Source organism: Pristis pectinata, chromosome 15 (genome assembly GCF_009764475.1).
Source record: "Pristis pectinata isolate sPriPec2 chromosome 15, sPriPec2.1.pri, whole genome shotgun sequence".
NCBI classification, from domain to species: Eukaryota; Metazoa; Chordata; class Chondrichthyes; order Rhinopristiformes; family Pristidae; genus Pristis; species Pristis pectinata.
This window is the reverse complement of record NC_067419.1, coordinates 21,494,952-21,517,035: the sequence shown is the minus strand read 5'-3', so window position 1 is coordinate 21,517,035 and position 22,084 is coordinate 21,494,952. Positions and strand designations below refer to the sequence as shown.

Here is a 22,084-nt window from a genome sequence, read left to right as displayed (position 1 = left end):
ATTTTGCCTAGAAACTGGCCCTTAATGGAGACCCTTGGTGAGAGAACTCAACACAAAGTAATCAGTTATGATAGAGACAGAGGAACCATTTCTTCTGATGACAAACTCTGAATAAAGGGCATAACTTTAAAATTAGAACATTTGAGTGATAACAGGAATCACTTTATTATAGTCAGGATCGAAAACACCTGCTCCCAATCCTAAATTCCTAAAATATCTACCTGATCAATGCTTAATTCATGTTTTAATGCACCCAAAACCAAGACACTCCAGTAAGTATTTCCTGCAACAAAAGCAATTGCTGAAAAACTGAAATAAAACAAAGTGCGAGAAATATTCATCTGACAAGGCATCATATGTACTGTGAAAAGCAGAGATAACATTTCAGGTAGTAGCTATTCAAAAGAACTTTCTGAATCAGTTTTTTCTCGTGAGTGCAAGAATGTCTAACAAGAGGACTTCAGAGGACCTTACATGCTCCACCTTTGTATTTTTGCAAATCTTTGATTCAACAAATTGTGACATTCTCAATTAAATGCTGACACAGTACTTTCCCATTTTCCCAGCAGATTACCATGTATTCTAAATATCATCAATGAAGTTGGAGGACCTAGCAATATAACCCATGACTGCACTGCAATTAGACTGAAAACAAGCCATTGCAAACTATTGAAAAACAGCACCATCTCCTGGTGTTACCAAGTTCTACTTGTGAACTTCTTTGCTTGTTTCTACCTCCATAACTGTACAGTAGTCAATAAAGTGACATTTGTTAAGGGTTACTCCCCACCATGCTTTTAATAACTTCAATCTTTTCTTAAGCTGTTCCAGTACATCTACAATACTGCATCACCTGACAAAGGGGGAAAGCATCCAGCTTTATCAGGCCAACAAACCACAGACAATACAACCTGGACAGTTATCACCACAACAGCCTCCTCTCAATCATGACTACTCACCAGTAACCTGTTACCCGATGCTGAGTTTGGGTTCGGCCAGGACCAGCTGTCCCAGATCTCATTTTTGCTTTCATTCAAACAAGATAAAAAGACCAGAAGTGATGTGACAGTCACTGCGTAGTAAAATTGAAAATAATGGGAAGCAGGGAAATTTTCTCCACTAGTTGGAGACATGGCTAGGATAAAGGAACATGACTGTGGTTAATGGAGGCCAAACATGTCAACCCCAAGACATCCTTCCTGTCCCAGCCATCACCACTTCTTCATTAATGGCCTTCCCTCCATCATAAGTGTTGAAGTGGGCGTATTCACAGCAATTAGTCGGTGCTGAATTCTACTCATTGCTCACACAAGACGATGACTGACTCCATAAATGAGAATCTCATCACCTCCCCCGATATTCAATATTAACACTGGCAAATCCCTTTCCTGGAGGCTACCACTGACATATATGGAGCAATCAGAACCTGGGTATCCTATACTGAGCAACTCCCAAAGCCTTTCCACCATCCACATGGTACTTATTAGGAGTGTGATAGAAAACTCTCCACTTGCCTCCAACTGCGTTCAAGAATCTCAACACCATCCAGGTCAAAGCAACCTGTTCTACTGTCAGTTTTAAACAGGGCATCCTATTTCTAATCTTCAGGTTAAAATTTTAAACCTTCTTTCTTCATTAACAGCAGATACTATTCAAGACTAAATAGATAATGTTTGCTTTGCATGAAAAAGCTAGTCAGTGAAGATGATCTGATTTAGAGATGGTCATACTCCTAACTTTAAAAATAAACATTTGTAATTATACAGCAGCATGCCTTGCCTCAGGACGTCCAAGCACCTCAACGCCAAGGAAGGAGTTTGGCAATGTTGCTACTGATCTATCATACACAGATGTGGCAGCCTGGTTAAATAATGCAATGGCCCAGGCCGATAATGTATATGAGACATATCTGTGGACACATACTGTAAATGATGATCAGTATGCCAGGAGACCCGCTTTGCAGTCCTTTCGAATAGTGCCATGAGATCTTCCTACATCCACCTGAGATGACACTTGACTCATCCAAAACAGTCCCTCAATACTGCATAGAATCACCCGATATTCATTACTAATGCACAATAGTATGTTAACACTGGAAATATGATATGTTATTACAGCTGGATATGTTCTTGGAGGCTTCACCATGTGATTTTAGCCTTAGATGCTATTATATCCAACCTACAAAAGATGTCCTTGGTGGTGATTATCAGTACTTTTTGTTAAAAAAAAGTACAATGGTTAAATCCTACACATTTTGTGTAAAAGTAGATGAATACCGTTGTACTTTTTAACTCTTATATATATCACTACAAAGCCAAAATCTGTAAGTGCATCCACACTTTCAGCCTCAATCTTTCAGAAAATTTTGACGTGCATGTTGTTTTCTTAAATTCACTGTACTCTATTGCAATTTATACACAAAAAATGTTTTTATTTTTTATGAATATATGCCATTTTTGTTGGCATTGGTTCAGTCACTGATTTATTAAAGATGTCATAATGACTGAATTAAATTCAAATGAAGATTATTCAAATTAAGCAAACTCTTTGGATGATTCCAAGTTTTATAAAGTAATTCAAATGGAAAACAGAACTGTGCATTCCAGTGGTTATGCACGTTTTTGCTCCAGTTATACATAACAAATATGTTTATAAAAATACAAGTTTGAAACAAATTCCTTTTCTCTTCAGATTTGTTTGAACCTGAATTTTTTTTTATATACATTACTGAATCCATTTGAACACTTGTCCAGGTTTGGACAGGGTTCAAACTTGAGAACAATGCTTATGTCACCTGTACTGATTCCCCAGTGTTGATTAGAACTTTTCATAAATTCTTTATGATGCAAATAGGGCCATGTAGGTAGGTTTTACTGCCAAATTGTGAAGCCAATACACAAGATATCTCCTGTGGGAAATCACTGGAAGGATGCACAGAGAGCTCACTAGCAACATGGAAGACATAAACTGCTTCATCAGTGTAATTTGATTGTGGTGTCGAACATCTGTTTCAGACCCTGAATTATTAGATACTATGAAGATCTGGCCCAGCAGTCGTTGCGACAAAGCCATTGCAAAAAAAGATAATTTATAACCTACAAGATAGCTAATTTTACTTCCTCAATTGTAAATTTCACAGCAAGTAGATACAGAATTAGCATTGAAAATGCCACTGACTATGCAGGACGTTAGTGAGTCACTAGTACACAATAAAGAGAAATGTTCCGCATCTGAGTAATGCAACATGTTGCACACGCATTTAAAACCGAATGTATTACAGAATGTGACAGGATGGTATATTAATTACAAAGATAAACAACACTGGTAAACTTCAGCATACTTGCTGAATGACGATGTTTCCAATCATGGTGCATTACTGAAATCTCAGTACAATTGCTTGTTGATCAAAATCTTAATCAGGTAGGTGGCTCTTAAGGAGTTGGAGATGCACAAGGAATAAGGAAAAAAATTCCGAAGGGTGGAATCTGGACAGCTGAAAGCATGATACCATCAGTGGCATGAATGTGGTCCAAATGAGGAAGGGACATTATAGGGTTAGTGGAGATTGTACAAAGGGGGAGGGGCAAGGCCGCAAGAAGATAAACCAAAAGGAGCAGATATCTAAATTAGATTTGAGGCAGTGAGGAACTAAGAAGCAATAAAAGTCAATGCAGACTTGCTTGATAGGCAAGCAAAACATGTTCAGGTAGGAATTCAGCATGGTTGGAGAAGCTGAATTTTCTGGAGGATGGAATATCTTCTGATTAAATGTCTGAGCATCAAAAATTGGACAAATGCCTAAATGCATACATAAACCACACTTAATATCATCCAGGTCCATTACTACTCATTCAGGTGCCACTGAAATTTTCAGCCAAATCTTCGTCAGCCTAATCCACCAACTTCCCTATTCCATCCTATTCAAATTCCAACATCACATTTTTTTCTGGCTACATTTGATTTTGTCCTAAATTCACTCAGTTTTACTCTTCAACCCCATTTTTAGTTCCCCAAATTGACCTCCCAATTGCTGCTTGAGTGTCAATGTCTCTTCTGGGGAGCATGAAGACTTTAAGGACCCAGGGAATTAAGCCACAATCCAGGCTGACAGTCCCATGCAGTATTGATGCATCATTGTCAGAGATGTCTTCTTCCACACAGAATGTTAAACAGAGACCCTGTGTCATTGTAAAGGATTACAAAGATTACATGCAGCACAAAAACAGGCCATTCAGCCTAAGCAGTTCATTCACGCTCCACTTAAGCCTCCTCTAGCCTTTCCTCATCTAAAGCTATCAATATAACTCTCAGAGAGTAAACTGGTACAAGCCAGAGTGGTGTACCAAGAAAGTGGATGATGCATTAATTCCAAATGGGTTAAATCAGCAATGTTAGCAATACACCCATACCAGTGAGAAATTTATTTTCACCCCATCCTCTATTTCTTCTCCGCCGTGTAGTTATGCAGCTTCCCCTTAAGTGTATCCTTATTATTCACTTCAACTGCTCAACATTTTCATCACTGTTTGAGTAAAGAAGACTTCCCATTGGATTTCTTGGTAACTATCTTATAATGATGGCTTCCATTGCTACTCTTGCAAGTAAAAACATCCATTTTGTCAAAATCCTTAATCATTTTAGAGCTCCATTACTCAGCCTTGTTTTCTCCAGAGAAAGAGGGCCTAATTTATTCATCTTTCACTGTATATCTCACTCAAGTGCTTCTGCTTCTCTCTCCCTTTTTCTCTTTGACTCTTTCTCCCTCCACAGATGCTGCCAGACCTGTTGAGTATTTCTAGTGCTTTCGTTTTTAATTCCACTGCCTCTGTAACCTTTGCACAATATACAACCAGGACTGTGATCCAACCAGTTTGACACATTTTGTATGATCTCCCTACTTTTCAATTCTATCCCTCTGGAAATAAACACCAGATCTTGGTTTGTTCATTTTGTTATCGGCCTTCTTCCATCAGGTGATCAAAAAAATCTCAATTGCACTAGTTTGAAGATTAAGGGAATTATCCCTGGTGCCCTGGTTAATAATTATCCCCAAATCTACTCATTATCACATTCCTGTTTGCAAGAGTATGCAAACTGGCTGCTGCATTTCCTTCATTCCAATCGTGGCTATACTCCCAATATATATATAATTGGCTGTAAAGCATTGTGTAACATCCAGAGTTCAGGAAATGCACAAAATCTGTGTACTTCCTTCATTCATTACCATAATGTCTGCACTGGTGATAGTTCTGTGAACATAGAACATTACAGCACAGTATAGGTCCTTCAGCCCATGATGTTGTGCTGACATTTTATCCTGCTCTAAGATCTATCTAACCCTTCCCTCCTAAGAGTCCCTTAAATGTCCCTAATGTATCTGCCTCCACCACCTCTGCCGGCAGTGTGTTCCACGCACCCACCACTCTCTGTGTAAAAGAATTTACCTCTGACATCCCCCATACCTTTCTCCAATCATCTTAAAAGTATTCCCCCTCGTGTTAGCCATTTTCACCTGGGAAAAAGTCTCTGACTGTCCACTCAATCTATGCCTCTAATCCTTTTGTAACCTACAGCAACCTTCTACACTATCCACACCACCAACCTTTATATCATCTGCAAACTTACTAACCCACCCTTCCACATCTTCATCCAAGTAATTTACAAAAATCACAAAGAGAACTATTAACAATTTGCAAATGTGCCTCTTAGACTCTTGCAAGGTGAAACTCACAAACACACGTACAGAGACTCACCTCTTTTCAAAGCTCCTGCTCCAAATCTGGCTCCAACTCCTAACTCTGCAAGGTGAAACTTATCTGTGCTGTCTATAATACTGGCAATTTGCTTCTTGTTCAGGAGAAAGTTTACATAGCTGAGGTATAGTCCTTTAAAATACTGTCCATTAATGTTGATACAGCTAAGCATTAAGTCACTAAAATAAGTAATATGTCAGAGCATCTGTAGAGATGAGACATTATCCAGGAATATTGAAAAAAAACTAGTTGGGCACTTGCAGCAAAGCAGCCAGTTTTCTCTAGGTTATAAATGTGACCCACAATGTTTTTGTTATTCTTGGTAGATCTAACTTTGGTTATTAGATGGCAGTCCTTTAGTTAGGTTGGTGGAAGCTCATCTGGCTCTGGTATGCTTAGGAACCACGTTTTGGCAATGATGCACTTTCAAGAACAAAAGACCTTAAGAAGTAGGAGCCGGAGTAGTAGGTCACCTGTCCCTTCAAACCTGCTTCACCATTCAAGAATATAGCTATCTTCTACCTCAGTGCCATTTTCTAGAACCATCCCCAAAGTTCTTGATTCCATTAACATCTAGAAATCCATTACTATCTATTGTGTTTTGAATTAACTCAATGACTGAGCCTCCACAGCCCTCCAGGATATAGAATTCTAAAGGTCCATAATCCTCTCATTGAAAAAAATTCTCCTCACTGCAGTCCTAAACAGGCAATCACTTATTCTAAAATTATGCCCCCTAGTCCTAGACTCCTCAGTCAGAGGAAACATCTTCCTCACAACTAGTCCATCAAGCCCTTAAAGAAATTTTTATGTTTCAATGAGATCTCTTCTCATTCTCCTAAATTCTAGAGACTATATTCCCAGTTCACTCAATCTCTCTTAATGTCAATAAATAAGAAAAATAGTTTTAATACCTAATGTTAACTCTTCATTCTGCAGAAATCAGCATTCTGGGGATTGCAGTGTGATAATGAAGGAATCATGAACTGATAATTCAGACTACAACTCCAGTATTTGAATAGTAGTATCTTAAGACATAACCCACAGGAGCTCAGTATAATTCCAAATGGAATGTTATTATGTCTGCAATAAATCAGTGTCATACTGTAATGATTCCAAAATAGCAGTCTCATATACTCACATACCTTGTGCCAATCACCTTTCTTCCCCAACCTTATTTTGGACAATCACACAAATTAATAACCAAAATCCTGAGAGCTTGGTTAAACATTGGCAACCCAATTCACTGCAACACTTAATTATCTCTGGAAAGAAATTCAGTTGAATCGGGCCTGCTCTAGAGAGTGCTCATTGACATATTCTGGCTTTCCATTTTGGTGTTGCTTTTTAAATCAAATTTTTTTAAGTTAATTTTCAGAGTATGAGAACTTTCAGAGTGTGGCACAGCTTATGTTTATGCACCTGGCCTGCTTGGCACAAAATGGTGAGGGCAGGCTTACATTTTTAACCATTTCTGTCAGGTTTAAGGTAGTGGTTTGATACAACGGTGTGATTTTCTTGGCTGCTATACAAAAACCCTACTTGCAACCAGGAAGAAGATACATCCTGGAAACTGGGGTCATTTAAAAACCAAATTGAGTAAGTGCTGAGGTTTCCTTCCCAAAAGGAAATTAATCAAGCAGTTAAGTGTTTAAAAGAATCAATTTCAGGTCACTTTTATTGATACCAACATTTTTGTTTGTTCAATTCAAATTCTCTCTATGCCACAATAGAATTTTTATTGACATTCTCCAATTGGGGCCTCTGGATTATTAGTCCAGTAACATTATCACAACGGAACTCTGATCTTCCAGCACAAAGAGTGGGTTTGTGCTCGGGCTGGTTGGGTGATGGGGGTTGTGGAGCAATCCTTTTGCTCTGATTGCTCCACAGCCCCCGTCACTCAACCAGCCTGAGCACAGACCTACTCTGTGTTGGAGGATTAGAATTCAGTTGTGATAATGTTGACCTGGTTTGACTTCTACTAGGTTCTTGAGCCATCAAAGTATGCTCCACATTTTCACATGTATCTTGCTGCACACTACCTTCTCTTTATGCCATTCACATTCTCTCTGTGCCTTTATTTATTTTTTCCTTAACTTTCCTTACCCCCCCCCCCCCACCACCATCAACCCTCCCACCCCGCCCCAATCCCATTGTAAGATCAGCTCTATCATTCAACAATCATTAAAGGCCATTCTATTTCAGGGGGAATCCACGTATTTGTTTTCCCTGAACACTTGTTCTGCTCTGTTTTAAATTGGTAACATTTTCCAGTTTACTTAAAAAGATCTGTGACAAGGACAAGTGGTACATGGCAATACCACCATCTGCAGGTCCCTCTCCAAATTACAAAGCAGTCAAACTTGTCATTCCTTCATTGATACTGAATGTAATTCCTGGAACTCCTTACCCAACTGTACAAGGTGAGTACTTTCACTGAATGGACTGCAGTAGTTCCAGAAGGCATTTCACTACCACCATAAATGCTGGCCACGTTCAATGAACGAATGATAAAAAAAAAACTTGTCTGTTGTCTTCACTAATGATGTCTGAGTCCTGAATGTTTTCTGGTTTTGTTTTTCAGGTTCCCAGCAGCTGCTGTACTTCAATTTTGTTAAGTTTAGTTGGTTTACGCACAGTAACATCATCATTTAATCCACTTCAAAACCATACTAACAACATCTTAAAATGATAATGAAACTTCTATAAAATGGTGATATTAGCGTTTATAACAAACAGACTTCCTGGTGATATCCGATAACCCAAAGGCTGCTAAGATTGCAACAGAAGGCTCTGGAGATCGAAAATAAAAATAGAAAGTGCTGGAAACACTCAACATCCTTTTTTTTATTTTGAAGTTCCAGCACTTGGACGTTTGCTTTATTTGCTCAGGAAAGGCGAATCAGTTTACTTTCCGGCAATGGGCGGTTTGAGCACATGCAGCATATTTACACAACTGGATGCAGACAAATTCTTTTGAGATTCAACTGGGTAAAATAAAAGGCAATTTTGTAAAGCTATATACAAAAGTGAACAAGCACATCAACTGGCAATAAATGAGTAGAAGGCGGCTAGTGAGGAACCGAAAACCCAGCACAAGTTCCATGGAATGGCCCATGTTTGTGGGAACATTCTGGTCCAATCTCAATTCTTCCTTCCCAAAGCCAAACCCTCAAATACAAGATTTCAAACCAAGATAGAGAAACCAACTTTTTCAGTTCCACCAATCTAGCCCAGCCAACAAACACCTACCAGTCAGTGTGAGGGTCGTCGACCACCAAGAGGATCTTCGGTTTCCGGACGGCGGGAGGGGTGGGAGCGGCAGCAGGCGGCGCTCCCGTTTGGTCCACCAATCCCGCAGCGGCTGCTGTTGTCTGCTTGACGGCGTTGGAGATGGAGCTGAGGATGGTGTTGCCAGCGGAGGGGGCCGGCGGTTGGCGGCGCTCAGTGGCCGGGGACACTGGTGAGCTGGTTGAATTGTTAGGTCGCTGCAGGTCCATCATATAACCATTCGGCAAATTCGCCACAAAACTGCTGTCGGAGAGGCGCCTCCTCAAGTAATTCATCTTCATGAAAAGGTGAAGTGCGTCTTTGAAGGAATGGGCTACTACTGCTCAAATGAGCAAGACTCTGGTGACACGCTGGCACCTTTTCAGTTTCTGAGATATCTCGACGGGTGTTCTTATCTTTGTGTGGCTTGTTGTAACTCGAGATGGTGAAGCAAGCAGGTAGGAGTAATGATCTGGGGTTCCTGAAGAGGATCTAACGACTGTGGGGTTGATGTCCTCTGTGCCACACTCAGGCCTTCAGACAGCTGTGTCTTTCCTGTGACGGACAAAACATTCCAGATCAATTAGCAAGGCGGGATTTGCCTCAACGTACCACCAGTTCAATAGTGAATGTTATTCAGTAATGTTGGCTGCAACACTGGATTGTCAAGAGGGACAGTGTTCAACTTGCAATCTTGCCAGATGCAACTGTCAAAGAAAAGATTACAGAAGCTGTAATTACATTAACTACACGACTGCGACTCCAACTTCGCCAGTTCCTGATTTCAAACATCGCATCATGAAGCTGTCAAGATTAGGGAATAATAATTGAAGGATCCATCTTCCTCCACAGGCCCAACTGGTGGAGATTTGGAACAACTTCCATCGCCAGTCCACTCCTCCAAGGAAGCTGTAAATGTTGAAAACTATACAACATATGACAATCATTCAATGGAAGAAGGACACTATGCTCTTTATTCATTATGCTGACAATTAACATGCAATACTGACAATGCCAGCGCTATCCGTTTGAAGCTTGGCACTCCAGCTAATATCTTCCTTTAATATCGCACAGCTGAAGAAAGGTTTGGCTGCAGGAAGAACCCCCTAGCTGTAGCCTTTAAGGGGATCATGCAGTACCTACAGGTACATTGTTGGTTAATTTCTCCTGGCTTTAGATTTGAATCTGCAAGTGTTTAGTGCTTCCTGTTGTTGTTGCTTCAGGTTGCAAACATGTACAAAGAATGGGCTGGCAAGAGCAAGAGGAAGCTTTGCTAAGTTTGTGGAAACCATTTTTTGTCAGATATTTGGCATTAATAGGAGCTCCCCGTGCTCTCTGCCTCTTTCATCTGGCAACTCTACTTCTGCTTGCCCTCTCTTTTGCCTAGTGGGAACGTACCTGGATTTCCTTGATTCATCTTAAAGGGTGTAACTCAATTTGTGCCAGCTAATTGCTGATTCTTATTTGTCTTAGTAAATCGGTTTATTGTTGTCACATGTACTGGGGTACAGTGAAAAACTTTGTTTTGCATGCCATCCATACAGATGATTTCATTACAGCAGTGCATTGGGGTGGTACAAGGGAAATCTATAACAGAATGCAGAATAAAGTGTTATAGTTACAGAGAAAGTGCAGTGCAGGCAGATAGTGGGGTGCAAGGCCATAATGAGGTCGATTGTGAGGTCAAGAGTCCATCATTAGGTCAGCTCTGGCAAAGGCACAGCAGAAGGTCTTGGTTCTAGCCCCAGGCAACAGCTCCTCAACTCTACCTTGCTCCCAGCATATCTGGAAGGGGAAATACAGATTCTGATGTTTTAAATATTTTGTCAAAGAGTATATATATTTTCATTTTTGAGGTGCATTTTAATTTGCTTCTGCGATTTATATTTAATTTGTTTATTGTATTTTCCCTAGAAAACCTCAATTGTGCAGCTCAGTAGTAATGAATTGAGGAAGATATCCCAGGTAACCATTTCTGTGAATGACTGTCAGAACAGGAGGCGAGAAGCTGATGCAAGAAGCTTTGTTCTTTGATGGCCAAAGTTCAAATCACTCATTGGGAATGGCCAGAGGGAATGTTACATTTACACATGCCATGTATGTTATTAGAATAGGTTTACTAATTGGGACAGAGTGAGTTTAAATGCTCTGAGGCGAAAACTGTATGATTAATTGCTATGCTCTACCTCATTTTTATAAGCACACAATGAAAATCAGCGCTCTAATAGATATACTTCTGAGAATTTGAGTTGAGTAATAGGCTGGCCTGAGTTTAGAATATTCACTGTTAACTATACATATGTTGGCTGCTGTTCAGGTGCTGACGAAGCATCAGTTGCTTTCCTTCCATCATGTACATCGCCACACTAATTTACTGGAATTTCAGATTACAAAGGTTTTAATTAATTTGACAGCCAATTAAATTATTCAAGATTAATGTGATAGCTTTCCTTGACAAGGTTTGTTAAATGGTTGACTGTAATTTAATTCCACCTGTTTAAGGAGTCTTAAGGTTAAGGACAAAGATCAAGAAAAAAGGAAAATGTGTTCCCCATTTCCTTTGAAATATCTGCTGGATTGTCTGCCTACAGTTATACTATCTTTAAGTTCTGTTATGGACCTATTTCCTTCTTTAAAAAAAACAAAATTCAAATCCGGCTTTTAACAGAGGAACCAAAATAAGAACTCTATTTGCCATCAAATATCCACGGCTCTTAAACCGTGTGTTATTGTTTTCTGACATGAAAATCAACTGCATTAATCATTTCGATAGTGCATTCTCAAAAATGTGCTTGGCAGCAGTTTTGACAACTGGAGTGAAATGAATTGAGATTACAAAGTGTTCCAGACACACGTTGATGTAGAAATTTTTTGGCTCACCACCAAGGAATTTTTTTAAAATTTTGTTACAGTATGTGGGCTTCAGTGGAAAGAGGTATTAATTGCCCTGAATAGTTGGTCCATATGGGTGGTACTCCATCAACATCATGAAATAGGGAGCTTCAGGATTTTCACCCAGCAGCCATGAAGAAACAGTGATATTTGCCTGAGTCTGGATGGTATGTGACTTGGAGGTGATGGTGTTCCCATGCACTTGCTGCTCTTGTTGTTTCTGGTTTTGGAGAGTGTTGCCAAAGAACCCTGGAGGTGTATCTTGTTGCTAATTTGTGGTCACTGTGTAGTAATGATGGGTTTTGTGAATATTTAAACTATTGCTTGTAGTATCAGACAAGAAAACTGATTGTTTACTATCAAGTGACTTGAGTGTTGCAGGAGGTGCATTTATCCAGATAGGTCCTTTATCATACTCCTGACTTGTACCTTGTAGGTGGTGGAGTGTTGGGAGCCACTAACCTGTTCTAGTAGCCATAGTATTGATATAACTCCTCTAATTGATTTTCTGGTCAATGGTGACTCCCAATATGACAATGATGTTACCACTGATATCAAAGGTAGGTGGTAGAGCTCTACCTTGTTGAAAATTGTTATTGTCTGACACTTGTGTGTTGTGTATTGTCTGACATTTGTGTGTTGTGAAATCTTAGTGCATGCAAGCATTGACTGCTTCATTATCTGAGAACATCTGAATGGAATAGAACATCAAGCAATCTTCAGCAAACACCTCAATTTCAGAAATTGGAGGAAATTCCTTCGGGTGAATACAAATCGGGCTGAAACTAAAGAGTTCCTGCAGCAGTGACCCAGGCCCAAGATAACATGCTTCCAACAAACATAACCATTGTGCCAATATTGACCATAATAGATGGATATTTTCCCCATGATGTCCATTGATGTCAGTTCTACATAGAGTCAAACAGCATGGAAAAAGACCGTTCAGCCCACCAAGTCTGTGCCAACCATCAAGCACCCATTTAAACTAATCCCATTTTATCCTCCTCACATCCCCATCAACTCAGCCCAGATTCTTCCACTCATCCCCCACGCTTTACAGTAACCAATTAACTTATTAATCCGCATGTCTTTGGGATGTGGGAGAAAACTGAAGCACCCGGGAAAACCTACATTACGGGAGAGCTTGCAAACTCCACAGAGCACCAGAGGTCAAGATTGAATCCAGGTCACCAGAGCTGTAAGGCAACAGCTTTAATGATCTAATGACTGCACAACTGTGCTCCTCCTTGGGGCCATGAAGCTAATCGGTTTTGCCTCAGAACTGGAATTCAGATCACGTGCATGTTTGGACCAATGTCCAGAGCTAAATTCTCCTAACGGAGACCTAAACTAGCCATGAACAAACAGATTATTGGTAAGTGCCAATTGCTAGCACTGTTGATAATCATCCCCATCACTTTGTTGCTGATGATCAGTAATTAGCTGGGTTGGATCCGTCTTGCTTTTTGTAGGCAGTGTGTGCATTTTTTGGAACACGCAGTACCACAGCGGTACCGGAACACACAGTACCACAGCGGTACCGGAACAGCTTGGCTGTTGGCTCAGGTAGCTCTGGATCAAATGCCTTCAGCACACAGATGGGGATGCGGCAAGTGCAATACAATTTACTCTTGAAAATGGAAAATTTCTTGCATAAAATATGGATTATAAAAATCAACTGAATTATGCAATGAAAATTAGCAACAACAACCTTCTTCACTAATGACCTCTACTATCAACAAGTAAAAGAGCAGGACTGCCATCACCTTTCACATCCCCTGCAAGTTGGATATTAGTTGTCAATTCTTCAGCATCACTTGCAGCAGTCTGGAATTCTCACAATGTCATTGTGGGACCATCAATCCAAAAACATTGCTATAATGTTCGAGAAAGTTCATAACCTTGCTCTTCGGGCAACAATACTGAAAACATTAAAAAAAAACTTCATATCCCTAGATAAATATTCAGCCTTCCCTCAAGCACACCTTCACAGTTTTTCTGCATCTTAATCCATTTTCAATTCTGAACAATTGTTTTTCATAAATTATATTTGCAATAATCTCAGAAGCATAGGAGTAGTTTAGTTCTATAAAGCCTTCAATCACCTTTGCCTGTAGTTCTCAAATACCTTCACTGATAGAATCATACAGCAATGGAAACATGCCATTCGGCCTGATAGAGTCATACAGCACAGAAACAAGGCCTTCGGCCCATGTCCATGCCAACCATCAAGTAACCATCTATACTAATCCCATTTACAAGCAATTGGTCCGTAGCTTTCTATACCTTGGCAATTCAAGTTATTGTCTAAATACTTCTTAAATGTTACTGTATGTGAGTTCCTGCCTCCACCACCCACTCAGACAGTACATTCCAGATTCCAACCACACACTGGGTGAAAAAATTCTTCCTCAGGTTATTTATGTCCCACCCTTACTAGTCCTCCAAAAGTGCATCACCTCAGATTTATCAGGATTAAATCCCTTGCTCATCTTCCCAACTGATCAATATCATCCTGTAGTCTAAGGCAACTCTCCTCATTATCAGCAGCGCCACCAATTTTCATGTCACCTGCAAACTTACTAATCATACCTTCAACATTCATATCCAAGTCATGAATGCATATGACAAACAGCAAGGGTCCCGGCACCAATATCTGTGGTACACCACTGGTCACAGGCCTCCAAATAAAAAAACAACCATCCACCATCACTCTCTACCTCTTTATTACCAAGCCAGTTTTGGATCCAATTTGGCAACTTGCCTTGGACCTCATGGATTCTAATCTTTGGACCAGTTTCCTATGTGAGACCTTGACTAAGGTCTTACTGAAGTCCATGTAGACTACCTCAACCATACTGTCCTCATCAACATATTTTGTTACCTCTTCAAAACACTCAATCAAATTGGTCACATAGGATTACTCCCACCCCTCACGACAAAGCGATGCACACTGGTGAAATTTAACCTATTTTACAGAATCTAAATTCCATTGTCTAGTATGTATCTGTTTAAGTGCACATTCACATCTCTTCAGTTCATCGTTGCATGCAACCAAAATGTTTCACATCTTTTAAGATAAGATCTCTTTATTAGTCACATGTACATTGAAACGCACAGTGAAATGCATCTTTGCGTAGTGTGTTCTGGGGGCAGCCCACAAGTGTCGCCACGCTTCCAGCGCCAACATAGCATGCCCACAACTTTCTAACCCATACATCTTTTGGAATATGGGAGGAAACTGGAGCACCCAGAGGAAACCCATGCAGTCACAGGGAGAATGTACAAACTCCTTACAGACAGCGGCCGGAATTGAACCAGGGTCGCTGGCACTGTAACAGCATTACGCCAACTGCTACACTACTGTGCCTGCCCAATACCTTTTAACATATGTTCATCAGGCGTATGGATTTCAGCAAGGCGTTTGATAAGGTACCCCATGCGAGGCTTATGGAGAAGGTGAGGAGACATGGGATCCAAGGAGACATTGCAGTGTGGATCCAGAACTGGCTGGCCCACAGAAGACAAAGAGTGGTTGTTGAGGGGTCGTATTCTGAGTGGAGGTCAGTGACCAGTGGTGTACCTCAGGGATCTGTACTGGGACCCTTACTCTTTGTGATTTTTATAAGTGACCTGGATGAGGAAGTGGAGGGGTGGGTTAGTAAGTTTGCGGATGACATGAAGGTTGGGGGTGTTGTGGATAGTTTGGAGGGCTGTCAGAGGTTACAGAGGGATATAGATAGGATGCAGAGTTGGGCTGAAAAGTGGCAGATGCAGTTTCAACCCAGATAAGTGTGAAGTGGTTTATTTTGGTAGGTCAAATATGTCGGTAGAATATAGTCTTAATGGTAGGACTCTTGGCAGTGTGGAGGATCAGAGGGATCTTGGGGTCCGAGTCCATAGGACGCTCAAAGTGGCAGCGCAGGTTGACTCTGTGGCTAAGGAGGCATATGGTGTATTGTCCTTCATCAATCGGGGAATTGAATTTAGGAGCCATGAGGTATTGTTGCAGCTATATAGGTCCCTGGTCAGACCCCACTTGGAGTACTGTGCTCAGTTCTGGTTGCCTCACTACAGGAAATATGTGGAAGCCATAGAGAGGGTGCGGAGGAGATTGACAAGGATGCTGCCTGGGATGCGGAGCATGCCTTATGAAAGCAGGTTGAGGGAACTCGGCCTTTTCTCCTTGGAGAGACGGAGGATGAGGGGGGACCTGATAGTGGTGTATAAGATGATGAGAGGTATTGATAGGGTAGATAGTCAGAGGCTTTTCCCCAGGGCTGAATTGGTGGCCACAAGAGGACATAGTTTTAAGGTGCTGGGGAGTAGATATAGAGGAGATGTCAGGGGTAAGTTTTTTTACTCAGAGTGGTGAGTGTGTGGAATGGGCTGCCGGAAATGGTGGTGGAGGCAGATACGATAGGGTCTATCAAGAGACTGTTAGATCAGTATATGGAGCTGAGTAAAATAGAGGGCTATGGGTAAGCCTAGTAATTTCTAGGGTAGGGACATGTTCAGCACAGCTTTGTGGGCCGAAGGGCCTCAATTGTGCTGTAATTGTTCTATGTTCTATTTGTTTGCTGAAAGTATGCCTGCACAAAGTACCAATAAACTTGTGGCAAGTTCCTGCTCTGGCAATCCCTGCTCCTGCATCCATCTTAATTGCTGCAAAAGTTAATGAATCGATGTACATTAAGACAATTGTTTACGGAATGAATGATGATGCTAACATACTGCTAATTTTAAACCTTCACCACTCATATTCTGAAACATTGTTACTTAATCAGCACTTATTCTAAAAAAATTACACAAGGTTATCATTAATTCATTTTCCATATGTTCATTACATCATACATCCACAACATAGAGGTGAAGATATCAGCCAAGCTGAGGTCTTACGCTGAAGCACTGATTTAACCTGAACTTAACACAAGATGCCATCTTGGTAAGGGAACTGAAGCCACTGCTAGAAAGGCCTGCAGAGCCCTTTTAAACAGTTGAATGAAACTTTAATGCACACTTGCAGACATTTTAAGAGGCTGTACAGCATTTTGGTAGCTGGTACCAAGCTTTTTTGGAGTAAACATTTTGGCGTGAAAGTTATTGAAAGCACCTTGCCATCTGGATTCATCACTGAGGTTGCTTATTTTCCTGCTTCATACCCATAGTGCTGAACTGAATAAAATGGGACAAGAGCTCCTAGGACCCATTTGTCAATGTGAAGCATGATCCAGCCACATAGATGAACCAGTGTAAGGTCCACCAATGAAATGATTAGGAAAACCTGACAAATGGGAAAGCCACATCTCAGCTTTACCATCTGTCAAAGCAGTTAGGTGTTCTGAATGCTACCACATGTATCCAACACTCAGAGCATTCAAAAACTATTAAAATCAAATAGACGATTTTTAAAATTATACAAAATTTTTAAAAAGTATAAAAATCACTTCAAATATTTTTACATAATTAAAAGCATTAAAGCAAAAAGAAATAAATGAAAAACATTGAACTTATTATTAGTAAGTGAACTAATGTGGAGGTGCTAATCAGCATCTTGGACTAAAATTGAGTGCTGCACACAAACTTTCAAACAGGATGGTTGTACTGGCACACCATTGCCTTAGCGATTGCTTCCACTCCTTGCCCAAAATAATCCCTTTAATGTAAGTAGTTAATGACTTCCATTAGGTCAGTTGCTGTTATTGATCTGTTTTGTCTGCCGTCTTCACTGATTTCCTACTTTCACATCACATCTCTGTATCATCCCAGTAGGGTATTCCATACAATGGCTAGGTAAAATCATTTGGAGCCATAGTTGGTGTTACAGGCAAAGGCAGAAAATTTACTGCAATGTCATTGATATATAAACTAGCACATGATATATTTCATGATGCCACCAACCACAGAGAGGAATGAACAACCATTCTCTCTCCTCCTCTCCCACCAGGAAAATATAAACACACAGTAAAATGAAGAAATCCAGTTCGTACTACTCAGGATAAGTTTGTCCTGACCTTTCAGTTCTATTTTTCAATTTGAATTGGTCAATGCAATGGCATCTTTGTTACACAAAAGATAACCAGTCAGCTAGTAGACTGTCCTTATGCTTATACAGTTTAGAGAACCAGATTAAAATCTGTGTGTTGACTGGAAATGTTACACTTAAATGGAATTGCATTTGGACAATCCTTTTGTAACTGGAGGTCCATAATGCAAAGCAACATAACAAAAAATAGAGTGTATCCTCCTTCGCCAGATTAAGGAGCAGTTGGAAGGAAGAATCTCACCTGGCCTAGACAAGAGTTTATAAATAGCCATCATAGTTCATAATTCCTACTAAAACTAGATATGGTTTTGTAAATTATTTATGGAAAAAAGTACAGAGTCTACCAAACACTCACAGATTTTCCACAAGAGAATTCTTAGAGTTCAAACAGACTCATTTAGATTTACCACACACAGTTTTAAAAGCCTTGACAAGATATTTAAAATTATAGTTGGAACTGACATCCAGAAGGTACAGTATGTGTATAAATCTTTCATGAAAAGTTTGCATGGGTCAATTAGAAAGAAGAAAAAAAAATAAGCTATTTTCCCAGAAGACACATTAATTTATTTTCAGGAGTTTTAAAGCTTTTCAGACTTTGAGACTGTGCTGCAGAGCATGTTCACATTGACTGTCATGTTATACTAGAAGTTTGTAAGTACTTCATCAATTTGCCCACCCTTCGCTGCATTCCCTGAATAACCCAATGCATTCTGCACACTTATCCATGTGAATGATAGCAAGTCTTTCTCAAGCTGTGAAATGAACAGCAATTAATCAGCAAGGAAGAACACAAAGATTTGTGTCTCTGTTAATAAAAGGTTGCTTTCTTGGCCATCTGTTTGATAGACACACACACAATGAGCAACTGCTCGGTCTAAAACTCAGCAACTAATTGCTCATAACATTCCAAGCATACACAATACCTGAGGGTCACTGACATGAAGTCAGGAAAGTGGGTGCCAGCAGGCCAGATAAAGAGAGATTAAAAAGATCAGTATAGAATAAATATCAGATAAAAAATAAAATAGGTCATCGTAACCCAGATCGAACTGTACTTTATCCATTTTACACTGATAGGGAGTGATGTTCATGGAGAACAGATCTCAGGAAATTGCAGCACCAGCTGTGCTTTGTCTACTATTCAATGAACGGATAGAAAATCTTGGCCTGCCCTGTGATGACTTCCCAAGACCCTTGTCTTGTAAATACCACTTCCTGCTAGGACCTATCAGATCAAGAAATAACTGAGTTGGACATGAATTCTTGCAATAGGATGAAATGACTTTATTGTGACAAATACTAATGATTTGCAACTCTTAAAGTGGGGATCCAATGAATGTAGTTATAGAATCATAACAGTAGGAGGAGGCCATTCAAGTCCATGAACAACCTACTCCGTTTCATTCTTTCCCTCTTTCCCTGTAGCAATTCTTCTCAATTATTTTCCCTCAAGTGCCTATCCGATTCCCTTTTGAAATCTCCATAAAAAGGGCACATGGATTACAATCTCCAATTACCATGTACCCATTGCTTTGAGGCAGACATTGCACCAAGTGCTAACTAACATGTTTGCAGCATGCTGTTGAGTAGTTTCATATCTCAGGGTTAGGGGTTGGGAGGTCAATGTTTTGTTAATGGAAAAGAAAATTTAAGCCAACCTGCTTTATGGACTTGCATTTACTCCTCTCAAAGGCGAGGTTCACAGGGGCTGGGACAGGGGTGACCGGTATTCTGGAATTCATTCTAACATGGGAGACACTGAAGAATGGCACAACGTGAGAGAGCACTGGATCCAACATAAAGCTCCACTAGAGACCTTCCTAAAGGAGGTGGAGAAGAGGGGACAACCCATGTATCTGCAGGGGCTCTGGAGGCCTTTCAGACACATGGATGTTCAATGATATATCTAGTAAATGCCATTGCAATGCCAGCCGAAATCAACCAGCAACTAATCTGAAAATAGATGGTTTTGTTTAATTAGGGCTTTGTCCTTTCTGTTGCTGAATGTGAGTTCAGGTTTGCAGAGTTAAGGGCATTCACTGGAAAGATGCACTCCAAATTAATAGTGAAATTGCATGTCTGCACAATCTGTTACTCTACCAGCATGCATTAATGCCCTCACCAACATATCGTGCAAATGCATATGCATCAGATGTCATCTTGGAATCAATTTCACAACTGGAGCTCTCAAAAAACATAAGCCAGATAGAGCATAGATTCTGCTGCAGCAGGAAACAGTTAAGATAGACACCCATGTATCATTTAAAAGAAATTATCTACCTGTAAAGCCGGGTAGATACCAGGCTATAGGAAGTGAAGAAACTGAGATTAGTTTTGGTTTGCTCTGACAAAGCTAACAGAAATAGATGAGCTGAATGGCTTTTGTCTGTACTGTAAATCTCTGAGACTATATGGTTAAACAATACAGAAGACCTCTTAAAATAGCAGTCCTAACATTATAATATTGTCTCCAATCATATAGGTTACTTCTGATGATTTAAACAATTCTGCATTAAAGTTTGAAAGCAATAGACATTTTGAATTGCAAGTGAGAATTTGTCACTAAATTTCTAAATTAAGAAATATATACTTCACTTTAAGAGCAGGTAGAAGTGAGTGACAACAAATATTTGATATATTTGTTACTGAATTTTAGATTTAATTAAGAAGAAACAGGTATTAGCTTAATTAAATATTCCCCAATACTGGTAACCCCTTTAAATATATTGCCTTGTCAGGGAAGCCAAAAGGTCACACAGCAGAATGAATTGCCTTTGAATTTAATGTTCATTACAAACTTGCTGTATGAATCGTTGACTCGTTTTAGTTTCTGATGGAGTACACTTACTCTAATCAAAGCTTTTTTTTTACTGGTCAGCTACAAAGGTGATATCTGTTGTATCCCATCACCAAAATGAAGTGACCCCTAAACCAAACTAAAAGGGACCTACACAAGGAGAGAGTCTATTTGTCTAAAATGGGAAATGCACTTTTCCCAAAGAAATCCTTCCACTTGCCCAAGACACAAATTGGCAAAAACCAAACATCAGCAAACCATGGAGAAAGTGTGGGTGATGTTGCAATTGTAACAACTTAAGACACAGAACCTGCAAGCCTAGCTCCTCACACACTTCCTTCTGATTATCTTCCTAAGATCCATTATCCATCAGAATACTGCTTGCAGAGTTATGTGAAGTACAATGTGAAGAGGTTCAGAAATTTCACTAACAAGTCATTATGGCTCGTCAAAACTATCTTAGAAGATAACAGCAGGCCATTCTCTTCCTCAAGCCTGTTCCAACATTCGGTTAGACTGTGGTTGATCAGTGTCTTATCCACATTTATCCATCTTTGGTCTATATCTTATGGTGGCCTTACCCAAAAAAAATCAACCGATTTCCAATTGTGAAAATTTCAGCTTTATAGGGAAAAAGAGTTCTAAATTTCCACTACCGTTTTTATGACAAAAGGACCTTTCACATCCAAATGGTCTAATTAAAAGCACTAACAGAAAATGCTGGAAACACCCAACAGCTCAGGTCACATCAGTGGTTAGAGAAACAGAGTTAACATTTCAGGTCGAAGATCCTTCATCAAAGCATGAATTGGCTGGTTCTGGGTTTCTCTGTGTCTACCCTTTATAATTCCTTTATCTGTTATACACATTGATTAGTTTACTTCACAATCTTCTAAACTCAAGGGAATGCAGTCCAAGTTTATGCAACCTCTTCTCATAATTCATTCTCTGTAGTAATCTCTTCAAAGCTAGTACATCTTTCCTGAGATTCAATTGTCAAAACTGCTCCTGACCATACAAATTACTCGGTTTCCTGAATTTATGCCATCTGTCTCAATTACTAGTTTCCTGAGTCTGTCGCAGACAGTTTTCTTTGTTATAAACTGGAGCATCGCCAAATCTAAAGATTGGCGAAGTCTGTAACATTCTTGCCTCAGAGTCAAAAGGTTAAGGGTTCAACCTCCATTCCATAATTTAAACTGACAGCTCAGTGTTGTGCACAAAGAGTGGTGAACAGTTGGAGAAGATGAATTTAATGTGACAATTTAAACCATCTGTCTATTCAAGCAACTACAAAACAAATCCCACAGCTCTATTTTA

At 39.9% G+C, this 22,084-nt stretch overlaps 1 protein-coding gene across 1 annotated transcript in view; it reads right to left on the bottom strand.

Annotated features, from left to right (window-relative positions):
* Positions 1 to 22,084, bottom strand: part of LOC127578140 (synapsin-3-like) — a 203,480-nt gene that overhangs the window by 165,778 nt on the left and 15,618 nt on the right. Inside the window, exon 2 of the mRNA XM_052029747.1 lies at positions 9,009 to 9,581. Within this exon, the coding sequence (XP_051885707.1) occupies positions 9,009 to 9,328 (320 nt within the window). The 5' untranslated portion in view covers positions 9,329 to 9,581. The remainder of the gene's footprint in view (positions 1 to 9,008; positions 9,582 to 22,084) is intronic.